Source organism: Gossypium hirsutum, chromosome A13 (genome assembly GCF_007990345.1).
Source record: "Gossypium hirsutum isolate 1008001.06 chromosome A13, Gossypium_hirsutum_v2.1, whole genome shotgun sequence".
In the NCBI taxonomy this organism is placed as follows: domain Eukaryota; kingdom Viridiplantae; phylum Streptophyta; class Magnoliopsida; order Malvales; family Malvaceae; genus Gossypium; species Gossypium hirsutum.
The window spans coordinates 59,766,892-59,783,801 of NC_053436.1; the positions used below are offsets into that span (position 1 = coordinate 59,766,892).

At 34.3% G+C, this 16,910-nt stretch overlaps 1 protein-coding gene across 1 annotated transcript; it reads left to right on the forward strand.

Annotated features, from left to right (window-relative positions):
• Positions 1-3,150: 3,150 nt before the first annotated feature.
• Positions 3,151-4,019, forward strand: LOC107895041 (serotonin N-acetyltransferase 2, chloroplastic). Its single transcript, XM_016820236.2, has one exon. It carries the CDS (start codon positions 3,382-3,384, stop codon positions 3,901-3,903), a length of 522 nt encoding a protein of 173 aa, XP_016675725.1. The 5' UTR covers positions 3,151-3,381; the 3' UTR covers positions 3,904-4,019.
• The last annotated feature ends 12,891 nt before the right edge of the window (positions 4,020-16,910 follow it).

The window sequence follows — 16,910 nt, forward strand, 5'->3', positions numbered from 1 at the left end:
AGCTATTCCAATTCGCACATAAGTGCCGTATATAGCTAAAGTTGTCTCGAAACGCACACTAAGTGCCAAACATAGTCGATTTGTCGTTATACGCATTCGTAGTCACATATATACAATTTATGCATTAAAAACATAATTGTAACAATGTTTATCACGTACGAACTTACCTTGGACGTAAAAACAACAAAACTAGTCGATTAATCAAGTACTTTGCTCTTGCCTCGATCTAAGTCCGGGTTCCTCTTTTCTTAATCTAAATAAAATCAAATTTAACTCTTTTATTCATCAACACATTCAATTTACTCCACAAACACATATTTGGGCATTTTTACACTTTAGGCCCTAAAGTTCCACATTTATTCAATTTAGTCCTTTAACCAAAAAATACAAATTACACAAAGTTTAACAAAGCCCATGCTTAGCCGAATTCTCTATAGGTCCCTAGCAGCCCATAATTTTCATTTATTTCACAATTCAACCCCTCAATTTACACCTTTTGCAATTTAATCCCTAATATGCATTTTTACTCAAAATTACTTTACAAAACATGTATATCAAGCACCAAGATTTCATAATTCATCATCAAACATCATAGAACACATGAATTCATCAATGGCATTTCACAAAATCATCAACAATTTCAGAAATTAGGGTACGGGCTAGCTAGTACTCAAAGCAACGATCATAAAAACGTAGAAATCATCAAAATCGAGCTAAAACACATACCAAATCAAGTTTGCAAGTGCCAAAAGCTTAAAACCTAATTTAGCTTCTTTTCTTCTTTGTATTTTCGGCTAGATGATTATGATAATGCATAATTTTTATTTTGGTTTTATTTAATATACCTTAATAACCAATTTACAAATTTAACCTTGTTATTAATCCATTTAATCACCTTAATAATTTCCCATTTATGTCCATTCCCACTATCCATGGTCTAATATCAACATAATGACATTTCATTTAATAAGCCATGACAATTAAGCACTTTTAACAAGTGGAATGCAACTTTTGCATTTTACGCGATTAAGTCATTTTTCTCAAATTGAGCTATTAAACGATAAAATTAACTCACGAAATTTTCACACATACATATTCACATGCTGTTAAAACCAAAAATAATATTAAAATAATTTTCTAACCTCAAATTTGTGGTCTCAAAACCACTATTCCGGTTTAACTAAAATCGGGTTGTTACACAAATGATGAGTATAGAATTTACCTTATTATTTGCCAAGATTTTCACCCTTTTAACTCAACATGGAAACATTAGATAAACATAAAAAGATTTAAATAACTCAAACTTAGAGGAAAAAGACATTAGAAATAAGAAACTTAAGATATTATAAGAATAGTGAATAATAATAATAGTAATAAACATCAACTAGAAAATGATCTTGATCTCAATTCCAAGATGCCTCATATTATGAAAACTAAAGGTTATTTATAGAAATTTAGGACGAGTTAAATGACGATGAAAATGTCTTGATAGTAATAAATTGCTAGGTCCGTTTCTTTACTATCTTTTAGAATAAATTTTCACATACTATTTGATGACTTTTTTTGTCTAAAATAACGACTCCAATTGGGAAAAGTTAAAAGAATGATTGAAGATCTACATCTTGTACATTAACTGTAGAAATTTAGCTCTAAACTCCATGTTTATTAAAAGATAAAATCCAAGCAAGAAAATATGTCAGAATTATCCATCAATGTAAAACTTGTAACGTTTTCTTTACTTTTGGGTTTCTTCCCGATTCATTTTGGTATTGATGCTTTAATATTTGGATAGAGATTCAAATTATTTTTCTAAAGATATAAAGTACACCCAAAACGAAATCCTAGAACCCAAAATATGATCAAAACACTTAGAAGTGTTCAAGTTGGAAGTTCTAAATGTGTCCAAATTACAAATTTTAAATCTTTGAGTATTTGACTACCACACATAATCTTGGATCAATTTTAGGTTTAATGCATTTAATCCCATGGTTCCATATACTAACATCTTCTTCACAAACTTGTATTACCTGTAAATATCACACGAAATATTTTATTGAAATTAAATGCACAAAAATGCTGAAAATACTTATAAAAACACTAAAAACACTATTTACAATACAAACATAAAATATCAATTGAACTAAACTGAATCTAAAACATATAAAAATATGCATGAAACTAAGCAAAAGTAAGCAATAATCATATGATGAGGACTCATCAACACTCTTAGGTACTAAGTCTTTCCTAGCTAGTATTTTTTTTCTAAACATGCACTTTCACATAACTACACTTCTAGCTAGTAACCGAGCTACCATGAATAAGTCTCCAATAGTAAAAAAAAAATTATAATGTAGAAGATCAAACAATTCTACAACAAAATATCATACACTTATTTACTGAGGCTCTAATACCAATTGTTGGGAACACCGAATAATAACCTACAATGAATTTATCTGAAAAAAACTATTGAATATTAAACTATGATAGAAAAACCAATAGATACAAACAAATAAAAGAGAAAACACACCAAATTTATGAGGTTTAGCAAATTACCTACAACTTCAAGCACCAATATTGGATAATAACTCTAGTATCACAAAAAATTTACAAACTAATGAAATTCCTAATTAAAATGATTTACCAAACTATATACATAAGTATACTTATGAGGAAGGAGAACTTATTTTAGGATGTCCTTAATCTAAGACCTTAATATATGTTGGATGAGAGACAATATGATTAAATGCCCTTTTCCATGTGAGATAACATGCCAAAACCAAACATGGAAGACACATCAACATTTAATGGCACATTTTGTGTCATGTGAGACTTTTATAACCCTTTTAACATTCAATAATCATAAATTGATTAAAATGTTATGATTTGATACCATTTGCAATAAATTATAGTTTAGTGACCAAAACGTAATTTAAATCATACATAAAAAATAATTTTTGTAGTTTACTCTAAATCTAAACATACACTATATTTTTTAATATTTATATTATAATATAATATAAAACATTTATTTATCATATAATATAAATTAAAAATATATTTTAAACTCGAGAATAGATTAAACCAAGCTTATGCTTTGAATATTAAAATTTAAACTTGATTCATATTTTAAACAAGAATATTTTTTTATTGAAATCTAATGTTTTTATCCAAACTGTTTTAATTTTAAAATTTTAGACAAAAACTTGGGCTCAATAGGTAGTCCAGCTCTAAAACAAGGATATAAAAGACCCACAACCTCCCGCCAATCCTATCAGTTTTTCACTACCCATGACCCAACCAACCAACCGTCATTAACAACCACTGAATTACAAACAAAGCAAAGAAACATCCTCCTTATCCACTCATTTCATTTCTCCCTCAATGTTTTCACGTGGCATCATCTCCAACTTCCGAACCCCAACCCTCCCTTTTCCGACATGCAAATTCTCCGTCTCCGACAAGGACCTCGAGTCTCGAGGCTTCTTCCTCCGCCGCACCATCTCCGACCTCAACCTCGACCACCTCAACTCTGTCTTCGTAGCCGTGGGATTCCCTAGGCGTGACACGGAAAAGATCAAGCTGGCACTTGAACACACCCAATCCATACTCTGGGTGGAGCACAAGAAGTCCCAGAAACCAGTGGCCTTTGCTAGAGCTACCGGGGACGGAGTTTTCAATGCTATAATATGGGACGTGGTGGTGGACCCTTCATTCCAAGGTATCGGGCTCGGCAAAGCTGTAATGGAACGGTTGGTTGAGGAACTGTTGGAGAAAGGTATTTGTAACATTGCATTGTACTCGGAGCCTAGGGTGTTGGGGTTTTATAGGCCTCTTGGCTTCGTAGCTGATCCTGACGGAATTAGAGGCATGGTCTACTCTAGAAAGCAAAAAAAGAAAAAATAACGTCTCTTTTAGTTCCTTTTTCCAGTTTAACGTTCAATAAGTTAAATATTTGTCATTTCTTCCAAAACAGATGAAAGCTTACAAATTTATAAAATTCAATCATATCTTCTATTTTATTTTCAGCATTCAGTCACGGTTGATCCACCTTTTCTACCAACTTCTTCATTAGCTTTCAAGTTGCTGCAAATTATTACTAATATGCAGTTGAATTTTTAGTTTTTCAAGTTGAATTGTGTAGGGAAAAACATGCAGAAAAATATCAATATAATAGTTATGAGACAATTGCCCCCGATCTCAATATTTAAACAATAGTACGGTTCATTAAGAAGCTATTATTTTTTAATATAGGAGAGTTCATACATTCTCAAACTAGATATCTATAAAGACTCAGAATTCAACCCATCTAGTACTGCAATTACTGCAACATGAAACGTTTGACCAACGAAATGGCAACTTCTTTTACCACTTTTGGCACCTGAGAAACATAGAACATGGGTTACAATTTTGCTCGACTTTGTTTCAGTGAAAATTATAAAGGAACTGAACAGGAATAATACAGAGAGAATTAAGGACACTGAAACGTTGACGCCCTACAAGGTTCGTTTTTCTAAGTTTTGCGTTTCAATTTGGCATAGCAAAACATCATTTGTGGGTGCTTCGTCCGCGTTTACTGGTAAACAGTTGTATTGCCTCCACCATGAGATTGAGGGCTATTTCTAAATCCAAATTGTAGAAACATTGATTTGATGGAAAAGGGTGCCATTGAAGTCATTCTTTTACCCAAAAGGGTAAAGGCACAGCAATAAGCACACTTGACAAACCATCCAACATTTCAATTCAAAAGGCACAAGACAATGCAAATTCATGCCTAAATACAAGCAATCACAAAATTCCTAAAAGCAACAAAACATTACACCAAGAACACTTCATAGAAACATTCAAAGTTCAATTACATAGCTTAGTAAGAGAAAAAAATTAACAAACCCCAAACACCGTACACAAGCCAAATGCTACTATTCGACATATATCAGAGATCCCCTCGAGGCCATTGGTGATAGTATTTGTGACTATTCTTCGAGAAAAAAGCAGGTAGACTTATTGCTTCAACATCATAAGCATTGTTTATGACAGTCCAACAATGTCATGGGTGCATAAAATGCAACGAAATTGAGCTCTTGAATTGTTTTCAAGAGTCTCTTAACTTGTTTCCAGGTAGTAAAACACGGTGAAAAAAAAAAAACCAGCATCCTGTTCAAGTGGGGTTATCTATTCCTCATATCAAATCAACTTTGTTTCCCGCTCCAATCATTACTCAACAAATAATGAAAAAAAAAACAGAAAGCAGCGAAATCAAAGGAATCGTAGACACCCAGAAGCAAATTAACAAAAAAAAAAAGGCTATTTCAAAAAAGAGAGCATTAAGGGTATTACCTGTGCATTGAAATATTAAAATCAAGCGACATATTTAGCATGGTGCAAGAAAGCAGCAGAGCAAAGAATTGAAGCAATGAAAGCAAAAATCCCCAACCCAATCATCAGAGAAATCCCAGCGAGCATCAAATCCATCAACGACTGCATGCTTAACCCCATCAAAAACATCTTTCCCTCACTCTTTTTCTCCTCCACTCAGAGATTTTCCAAGATAAAAAAAAAAAGATGAAATTTTAGAACTGGGTGTTTATTTATTTTTCCTTTTAATTTTATTTCCCTAATATTGTAAGCAAATCGTAGAGAGGATGGAATAATCTCTCATCCCTCTTCGGATCTTTGCTTCCATATGATATAAGGTGTAAAGAGAGAAATGGACTTTGAGACAGGAGTAACCCAGACAGAGAAACACATGTACTTTTTGGGATTTGGAAAGGTTTTTCTCAACATCTTTCGATGCTCTCGGCAGTTACATTTTATTTTATTTTATTTTTACTTTTTTTACCTTTATTACTGCTGTTATTTTCTCTTGAAGAAATATTAATTGTAAAACCATATTGGACCATGCTTTTTTTTTCCTTATAGTTTCTTTGATAGCTTAAATTAAAAAAAAACAACTCTAATCAATTAATTCTTTATATTAATTTTGCATTTAATTAAGTTTTTATAATTAATTAAAATAATCAATTAAATTCCTTTATTAATGATTTTCATTGTTAACCACTTGATTATTAAAATAAATTGACATGTCAATTAAATGGTAACATATGACAGCTTTTTATTTTAATTTAATATTTTTCCATAAAAATATTTAAAAAATCAAAAAAATATAAAAATAATAAAAATAAAAAGAGAAAATATTAATAATATTAAAATTGGTATAAACTTATTAAAACTATAAAATTATAAAATAATTATAAAATTTTATAAATATTATAAAAATATAAAAAATTAACAAAATATAATAAATCATAAAAAAATAACATTAATAAAACTCATTAAAATATTTAAAAATTAAAAATTCTTAAAAAATAATAAAAATTGTAAAACAAATTATTAAAAAATATTAAAATTGCTAAAACTTATAAAAATTATTAAAAAATCATAAAAACTTGAACTGGATCAGTTAGCCCGAAATTGACAAGGGTACTGATCTGGGAAAAGCTATTAGACCAATTGACTTGGGAACCAAGCGGTTGAACCGATTTTTTTATATTTTAAATATTTTTATTAAACTAAAATTTCATTATCCAACTATTAGCATATGTCAAAATAAAATATTTGAACCAAGGTTTTCAGAATCGAACTAGTGATTGAATTGATTAGGCCACGGGTTTGCTAGTTCGGCCGACTTGTCCAATTCAATTAAATAAAACATTAAAAATAGAAAATAAAAAAATCGGCTCATCCATTCGGTTCCTAGATCAACCGATCTAATGGTTTTCTTTGGATTAATACACTTTTCATTTTTGGCTTAATTGGTACAACCGACTAATCTGGTCCAGTTTAAATTTTTATGATTTTTTATAAGTTTATATTAATTTTAATACTTTTTATACTTTTTTCATTTTTTATGATTTTCATAGAATTTTAATATTTTTATAAAATTTAGAAAAATAATATTAATTTTATATTTTTTAAAGTTTTTATAGTTTTTTATATTTTATATTTTTGTATAATTTATTAGATTTTTTAGTTTTTTTATAATACTTTTTATTTTTATAAGTTTTTATCTATTTTCATATTTTTTAAAAATTTAAAATTGTTTTATTTTTATGATTGCTAATTTTTTTTTATGTTTTTTACTCATTCTATGGGAAAAATATTAGATTAAACCAAAAGTTATCACATGTCAGTATCTAATCGGTCCATAAATTTATTTTAATGGTCAACGTGGTTAGTGACGGAAGTCGTCAACAGAGGGGCTTAATTGATTATTTTAGTTAACGACAAGGGCTTAATTAGGTGCAAATTTAATACAATGGCCTGAATTTATTATTATTATTATTATTTTTGCATTTTCTTAACGACTTTTTTTTTATGTATAAGCCTTTTTTTTCATAAAGTTTAGATGTCCAAAGTATAGTTTTAATATTTTTAAATTATAAGGAGTTTATAAAACTAAACTATTAAACTTGTTGTGTGAATTCAACTTTTTTGGAATAAGCTTGTGAAGATTTTTTTTTTTTGGTCTAGACTTAATAAATCCTTCAATGGGTTAATATTGTCTTCAAGTCAAGCCAAGATTTTGTTTTTTGCCTCTGTAGGAGCACTTCGGTGGATCGGACCCTAGGTGACGCATAATCACCTACTAACAGAAATGATGGTCATTTGCCTATTGGTAGGGTTTGAACCCCTATAGGATATAAGTCACTGAAGGGAGTCATGGTATCACTTTGATATGTGACCATGCGCTATACATGGTCTAGTCTGACGAGGCACTTTCGCTTTGTGAACCCATGCCTTAGGCAGCCTTTTTAGGCACTCGAGCTCTCTGCAAAGTTAGAAGACAAAACCCTAGCTTGACCCAAGGACAATATCAATCCATTGACAGGTTCATCAGCTCTAGACAAACAAAAATTTGCAGACTTCTTTGGAAGGAGTCAACCCCTCTCAACAAAAATACATTTTTTTTTTGTTGAAGGGAGGCTTACTCTTTCCAAAGAAGTCTTCAAAGTATTGTTCGTTTAGAGTTGACGGACCCCTCAAAGGGTCTAATTGGTTGAATTTTACCTCTCGATCACCATTTTACAAATTAGATGATTTAGTCTAGTTTATCTCTAGACCTCACTAGACTAGCTCGAAACAACTGAATTAGTGCTTAGTAAGCTCTCCTCTTGGTCTCACCTACCTAAATATTCACCTAGATGTATCAATTCTATGTTTTGAAGTCTATTCGATTTAGTCCAATTTTTACAATTTAGTCCATGTACCAAAAACTAACCAAACAACATTTCCATCAACAAACCACCATAAATTTAGTTACTCAACATCATTTTCATGCAAACAACAACCCAACACATACTCAAATTATACATTAAAATAAGCACAATAGTAGATGATGATGATAATAATGGAGGAGAAAATACAAGTAAAGTTCAGATTTTTATATATTGGAAAGAAAATGAAACTGAAATATATTAAAGAGTTTGGATGAAAATGAAAATATAAAGCAAATTTTAAGTATCAAAGTGCAAATATTAGAAAAGCTATAGTAAAAACTAACTAAACTACCAATTACACCAACTAAACTTAAAAAAGTTAATGAACTATACCATAAAAATTAAGAAGAAACTAACTACTAAGCTTAAAAGATGAAAGAAAAGGTGGCACCTTTAAAATGTTTAGCCAAAAGGTGCTTGTAACACCCTGAATTTTGGCCTAGAAGTTTGGGCCTTGAGCATGGGAGTGGTTGAAGGCAGCTTATAATATTTTGTTGTGTTTGAAAATTTTGTTAATGAAGGGTTGTTTTAGTGGTTAAGCGTGCTGAGAAGTGTTGGAGAAGTCTTGGGTTCAAACCTGGACTCTAGCAAAAATTTTGGTTTAAGGTGAATCAAACCCTGGGTGTAGTAGGTAGGCCTTAAGAATATTGTTGGAGAAATTGTGCCACAAAAAGCCTTGTGGTCTAGCGGCAAAGTAGCGCCACATAAGAGGCAGGAGGGTGGCGTCAGAGAGTTGGTAAGGAGGTCAAGGGTTCGAAACTCATGGCAAGCAAAGAGCATTTATTTTGCTAACAAGGGGCGGCAAGAGTTGGTGTTGACTTTAAACTCTGATGATAGAGGGATCCCACATCGGGAAACTAACATAAGAGTGGATGTGAAGCTGGCTTTAAATAGAGAGAACCATGAGGAGAGTAAAGGTACCTTTCTTGGTTGATCCCTTTCGCTTTATGGCGTGCTCGTTTGGGTTGGGCGTCGGCTAAGAGTGCTCGGAGCGCAGATTAACTCCAGTCTCCAATCAGGTGTGTATTTTCTCGCCAATCTAGCTGTAGGATGGCTACTTCGAGCCGCGATGGGCCGAAAGGGGTCATGTGGGCCTACGGGCCCAATTGGATAAGTTGTTTGATTGTGTAGTAAATATTGGACTAGGCTAGGTGAATCTCATATCTGTGGCTAGATTTGGGCTAAAAGGGCCACACGAGAGTGTGGGCCCATTTGGGCCGAGAATAGGCTTTAGGCACATTCGCATTGTTATCCCTGTTTAGAATACTTTAGTTTACCAAATTACTAAAATGCCCTCAATTTGTAAAATTACTAAAATATCCCTGGTTTGTAAAATTACCAAAATACCCCTGGTTTGTAAAATTATCAAAATACCCCTGGTTTGTGAAATTACCAAAATACCCTTGATTTGTGAAATTACTGAAATATCCTCGACTTGTAAAATTACCAAAATACCATTGGTTTACAAAATTACCAAAAATACCCCTAGTTTGTAAAATTACCAAAATACCCCTGATTTGTGAAATTACCGAAATACCCTCAGTTTACAAAATTATTAAAATACCCTCGATTTGTAAAATTACTGAAATACCCTCGACTTGTAAAAATTACCAAAGTACCCCTAATTTATAGAATTACCATTTTACCCTCAATTTACAAAATTATTGAAATACCCCTGTAGGGTAGAATTACCGAAATACCCCTGTAAGGTAGAATTACTGAAATACCCCTGTAGGGTAGAATTACCGAAATACCCTTGTAGGGTAACATTACTGAAATACCCTTGTATGGTAGAATTATTGGGGTAAAATTACCATTTTACCCTTAAGGTGTTAAATGATTGTTTTGCCCTTGTGGGCAAGTGACAGACTTAGACTGTGTGGTTGACGGATTTGATTGTGAATACATGTTGGCGATATGAATGACTTGATTGTGATTGTTTGATTCAAATATGGGCATGACATTCTGCATACATGACATGTTGCATGGGTTGGGTTTTATAAAAATGGAGGAAGTGCTAAAAGGGCTTTGCCCCAGTTTACCGAAAAGGGCTTTGCCCCAATTTACCGAAAAGGGCTTTGCCCTAGTTTATCAAAAAGGGCTTTGCCCCAGTTATTAAAAGAGGCTAGGCCTCCAGTTATATGATAAAGCAGCTATGCTGCCAGTGGAGAGTTTGGTTGGGTGGGTTGAGTTATTCCCCACATGGAGAGCTTGGTTGGTACGGGTAGAGAGTAGCGGATGGTGGGTTAAGTAGTCTCCCCAAATGGGCTTGCATACATTCATTGGTATTTCATGTGATAGTGAAATGGGCCTATGGGCCATATCGTTTACAGTAAAGGCTTCGGCCCAGTGATATGATTTATGAAAAGGCTTCGGCCCAGTATATATCGAGACTGAATAGGGCTTTGGCCCAGATTGTACTAATACCGTGTTATTCATTGTTTGTTTGTTATTGGGATTACACACTGAGTTTTTGTAAACTCACCCCGTTTATTAACCTTTCAGGTAATTTCCAGCCTTAGACGGATCGGAGCTGGGAGGGGCTCGGAGATGGCCACACTACTGTTTCTGTTTCTTTTAATTGCAATTAGATTTCGTTTTGGGTTTTTTTATGTAATAAGGTTGTTGGTGGGTTTTAAGTTTTAATTTGGATTGTGATTTCTTATACTAAACTGCTAGTCTAGGAAAACTCGAGATTTCAAAACGGCATGATTTTTCTAAGGAATACGAGCTTCCAACAACAAAGTTTTCAAAATGCTCCCGCGAGTTTAAATGAGGTAATATACCAAAGGAAAAAAAAATTGGTAAACATTTTGATGGGAACTTTGGTTTAATAAATTTAGATTCAGTTATGGATTTTCACCGGAAAGATCAAATTTGAAAAATGGTTTGATGTGACGCACCAAATTCGGCCATAATGTCTAGGCCGGGTTTGGGGTGTTACATTTAGTGGTATCAGAGCCTAGGTTGTAACAACTCGGTTGTGGTTGGGTTTTCAAATGTTGAATTTCAGAAAATGATTTTCAACCACGTGGTCTGTTTGAAGTATTTCTCTTAAAAAGTGTGGCACACCGAGTCTCCGGCGCCGAATCCGTAAGTCTTCTGAATACTTTTGCTTGTTTAGAAATTGAAATACTGTGGATTCCTTAGATATTGGTCTGAATTTAAATTTGTATTTATTTTATGTGGATGTGATGTTTGGATATAGAAATTGTATATATGTGTGATAAATATGTGTCTGCTTCAGTGAATAAGTGTTGTATGTATGAGATGTTTCAAGTTCTAGTTGAAGTGTGGTAGTGATAGTAGGATCAGAGTGTGCAGCGGTAGCGTAGTGGGGTACATGTTACACGACTACCTTGTTAGATGGAAATTTCGGGGACAAAATTTCTTTAAGGGAGGTAGAGTTGTAACACCCTGAATTTGGGCCTAGAAGTTTCGGCCTTGAGCATGGGAGCGGTTGAAGGCAGCTTATAATATTTTGTTATGCTTGTAAATTTTGTTAATGAAGGGTTGTTTTAGTGGTTAAGCGTACTGAGAAGTGTTGGAGAAGTCTTGGGTTCAAACCTGGACTCTAGCAAAAATTTTGGTTTAAGGTGAATCAAACCCTGGGTGTAGTAGGTAGGCCTTAAGAATATTGTTGCAAAAATTGTGCCACAAAAAGCCTTGTGGTCTAGTGGCAAAGTAGCGCCACATAAGAGGCAGGAGGGTGGCGTCAGAGAGTTGGTAAGGAGGTCCAGGGTTCGAAACTCATGGCAAGCAAAGAGCATTTATTTTGCTAACAGGGGGCGGCAAGAGTTGGTGTTGAATTTAAACTCTGATGATGGAGGGATCCCACATCGGGAAACTAACATAAGAGTGGATGCGAAGCTGGCTTTAAATAGAGAGAACCATGAGGAGAGTAAAGGTACCTTTCTTGGCTGATCCTTTTCGCTTTATGGTGTGCTCATTTGGGTTGGGCATCGGCTAAGAGTGCTCAGAGCGCGGATTAACTCCAGTCTCCTATCAGGTGTGTATTTTCTCGTTACTCTAGCTGTAGGATGACTACTTCGGGCCGCGATGGGCCGAAAGGGGTCATGTGGGCCTACGGGCCCAATTGGATAAGTTGTTTGCTTGTGTAGTAAATATTGGACTAGGCTAGGTGAATCTCATATCTGTGGCTAGATTTGGGCTAAAAGGGCCACACGAGCGTGTGGGCCCGTTTTGGCCGAGAATAGGCTTTAGGCCCATTCGTATTGTTATCCCTGTTTAGAATACTTTAGTTTACCAAATTACTAAAATGCCCTAAATTTGTAAAATTACTAAAATACCCCTGGTTTGTAAAATTACCAAAATACCCCTGGTTTGTAAAATTACCAAAATACCCGTGGTTTATGAAATTACCAAAATATCCCTGATTTGTGAAAGTACTGAAATACCCTCGACTTGTAAAATTACCAAAATATCCTTGGTTTACAAAATTACCAAAATACCCCTAGTTTGTAAAATTACCAAAATACCCCTGATTTGTGAAATTACCGAAATACCCTCAGTTTGCAAAATTACTAAAATACCCTCGATTTATAAAATTACTGAAATACCCTCGACTTGTAAAAATTACCAAAGTACCCTCGATTTACAGAATTACCATTTTACCCTCGATTTACAAAATTATTGAAATACCCCTGTAGGATAGAATTACTGAAATACCCCTATAGGGTAGAATTACTGAAATACCCCTGTAGGGTAGAATTATCGAAATACCCTTGTAGGGTAGAATTACTGAAATACCCCTGTATTGTAGAATTACTGGGGTAAATTACCATTTTGCCCTTAGGGTGTTAATTGATTGTTTTGCCCTTGTGGGCAAGTGACAGACTTGGACTGTGTGGTTGACGGATTTGATTGTGAATACATGTTGACGATATGAATGACTTGACTGTGATTGTTTGATTCAAATATGGGCATGACATTCTGCATACATGACATGTTGCATGGGTTGGGTTTTATAAAAATGGAGGAAGTGCTAAAAGGGCTTTGCCCCAGTTTACCGAAAAGGGCTTTGCCCCAGTTTACCAAAAAGGGCTTTGCCCCAGTTATTAAAAGAGGCTAGGCCTCCAGTTATATGATAAAGCAGCTATGTTGCCAGTGGAGAGTTTGGTTGGGTGGGTTGAGTTATTCCCCACATGGAGAGCTTGGTTGGTAGGGGTAGAGAGTAGCGAATGGTGGGTAGAGTAGTCTCCTCAAATGGGATTGCATACATTCATTGGTATTTCATGTGATAGTGAAATGGGCCTATGGGCCATATCGTTTACAGTAAAAGCTTCGGCCTAGTGATATGATTTATGAAAAGGCTTCGGCCCAGTAACCGTTAAACGAAAGGCTTCGGCCCAGTATATGTCGAGACTGAATAGGGCTTTGGCCCGAATTGTACTGATACCGTGTTATTCATTGTTTGTTTGTTATTGGGATTACACACTGAGTTTTCGTAAACTCACCCCGTTTATTAACCTTTCAGGTAATTTCTAGCCTTAGACGGATCGGAGCTGCGAGGGGCTCGGAGATGGCCACATTACTGTTTCTGTTTCTTTTAATTGCAATTAGATTTCGTTTTGGGTTTTTTTATGTAATAAGGCCGTTGGTGGGTTTTAAGTTTTAATTTGGATTGTGATTTCTTATACTCAACTGCTAGTCTAGGAAAACTTGAGATTTCAAAACGGCATGATTTTTCTAAGGAATACGAGCTTCCAACAACAAAGTTTTCAAAATGCTTCCGCGAGTTTAAATGAGGTAATATACCAAAGGCAAAAAAAATTGGTAAACGTTTTGATGGGAACCGTGGTTTAATAAATTTAGATTCAGTTATGGATTTTCACTGAAAAGATCAAATTTGAAAAATGGTTTGATGTGACGCACCAAATTCGGCCATAATGTCTAGGCCGGGTTTGGGATGTTACGGTGCTTTTATTTGTTGAATACAAATCTAAATTTTAGACAAAAATGCCCCTAAAAGTTGTGTTTTTGCTTGGGCTGATGTTAAACAAAAGGCTACCCTTGCAATTATTTTTCACTTGTCAAGACAGTGGTGCATTCGAGGTTGTAGGGGTTCTTGGTGTTGCAACATCACTAGTGTTGGGCATAATTTCTTCACTTCAACATCTTTAGGGATATCATGACTTTGGAGGGAGGGTGTCGTAGCACCTCACTCTTAGTGTTGTGACTCTCTCGACAGTAGGCTCCAATTTGATTTCTCGTTAAAGTGTTGCTTCTTCAAGGTAAAGGGACTCGATGTCACTACTTCTGTAGCATCAGTGTCGTGACACCCACGCCAAATGATATTTTCCCCGAGGTTGGGCTATTTTTTTCTTCCTACACCAACTCAAACACCAAACTCAGTGATGCAAATGTTGAGACTGGAAATACTACAACTAACAACATAGAATAGGTAGTGTCTCCTAGATACAAGTCAGGTTGTAATATAATTTTACAATGGAATATGAAAGTATTACAAGGATCGTGCCAAAGGGAAACCAAATTAAATTAGTAGATAATGTCTTCACGAACAAGTCTAAATAGTACTCAATTCAAATTATATTAGGACAAATCATAGATAAAAATATGCTAAAAGAAAATATATAAAACAAGAACATAAAGGAAACAATCGAAAATCGCTTGAATAAGCGAACATAAGATTAACTTATTTCGATGTTCATAATTAACTTCTGATTTAAGGTTTTAGTTAATTAGCTAGTAAATAACTTATTATTGGATCTGGTGCTTTAAGTGTACTATATTTATTTGTAAACTTGTAATTTTTTTGAACAGATTGGTTAATAAAGCAAATACATTGATTACAATTAATATACTTTGGGTTATTGTCCTATGTGGTTTTTGGGCACAAAGAAAAATAGAAGCAAATGTTGCTCAATGGTTGTCTAATGTTTAACTGATACGAAGCAGTATTACGTCATCGGATCGTAATACAAAAAGACAACTTGTATTAGTAGACGAAACTAAACATGTCGTTAGTCGAATAAAAAATGAGCAAACTGATTGAAAGACTAATATGTTGTCTATTAATTCCAATTGGGGAGATGCCTTGTATTGGGCATCAGAGCAGACAACTCCCAAAAGATAGAGACATAGATGTGACTGACTGGACTGATAGTACATCATACTAGACCCAAGTAGAATAGATCCTAAATCCATTTATGGATTTATTCACTTGTGACGTTCATAGTGTGACATACCTAAATTTCGAGTGGAGGATAGACTACGTACGCATGACCTGTACATTTTGATGTAAGTAATAGCATGAGTTCAAATAGATAAGAAACCGAAAGTTGGTACGTTGGGTGTATGACTTCTATAGTATGTAGTGTTATTCACAATAGTGGAATTCATAGCTTGAGACATGGGTAATGATATCTGTAATACCCCTAACCCGTATCCGTCACTAGACTAGGGCTACAAGGCATTACTAATCAATTACAACATACAGCATACATTTCTCATACATGAATCCATTATCACATAAACATTAATCATATTGTCCTTTATAAGGCTCTACGATACCTTAAAACATGCTTGAAAGAGATTTAGGACTAAACCGATAATATTTGAAAATTTTGGAAAACTTAAAAATTTTCATGCATACAGGGATCACATGCCCGTGAGTACAGGCCATGTGCCTCACACGGCCACCAGACACACCCATGTCATAGGCCATGTAGAAATAGGGCATACATACTGACTTGCATCACACGGTCGAAGACACGCCCGTGTGTCATGGCTGTGTGAAATCTGGAGGTATACTGACTTGGGTCACACGACCGGCCACACTTCTATGTGTCACACACGGCCAATAGACACGCCCGTGTGTCTAAGCTGTGTAACTCACTGACTTGTTTAACTAAGTTACAGCAGGCACATGGTTGATATACAGGCCCGTGTGCGTAATTGTGTGGGGTGAAATTAGGTTTGGTTTAAGCCACATTTCTCATCCTCCTCAAACATACCTATACCACATCATTTCATACCATTTCAACACATTCAAAGGCAACCAAAGCATGCTATTTCATACACATTTCATGCCATTTATAAACCATTCATTCAACTCCTAAAATCATAACCAAAAACATACCACATCAATATGTCATAACCAACATTTTTCACCTAACTTACTTATGCATATTCTCATCATATTATCAACTAATTCATGCAACAAAACATACCATTTCATCATCTCAAAATCAATCCACAACATGCCATCTTCCAAGCAATAGTACACCAATTAACATCTAGCTAGTTGAGAAACTCATAACCATCACAAGAACCATATCAAATATGCCAAAACACAAGGCAACTATTATCATATATATCACTTATCAAACTCATAAATCAAGCCAACTTAAATGGCTAAATACACACCAACATTACATCACTTCACAAGCCAATACACATGTCTAATATCATAACTTAAAACTTATCATCAATTTACTATCTATACATTCCATATACCATATTTACAAAGCATCCAAAAATACCAACAAGTAGTTGATAGTGTGATGACGGTTCCTAAAGATCCCCTATATCTGAGCTAGCTTCAATAATCTATAAAACAAGGAAAGAACACACAAAGTAAGCTTTAAAAGCTTA

Coding starts and splice junctions, on each gene's coding strand:
- LOC107895041 (XM_016820236.2), top strand. CDS start 3,382: ATGTTTTCACGTGGCATCATCTCCAACTTCCGAACCCCAACCCTCCCT.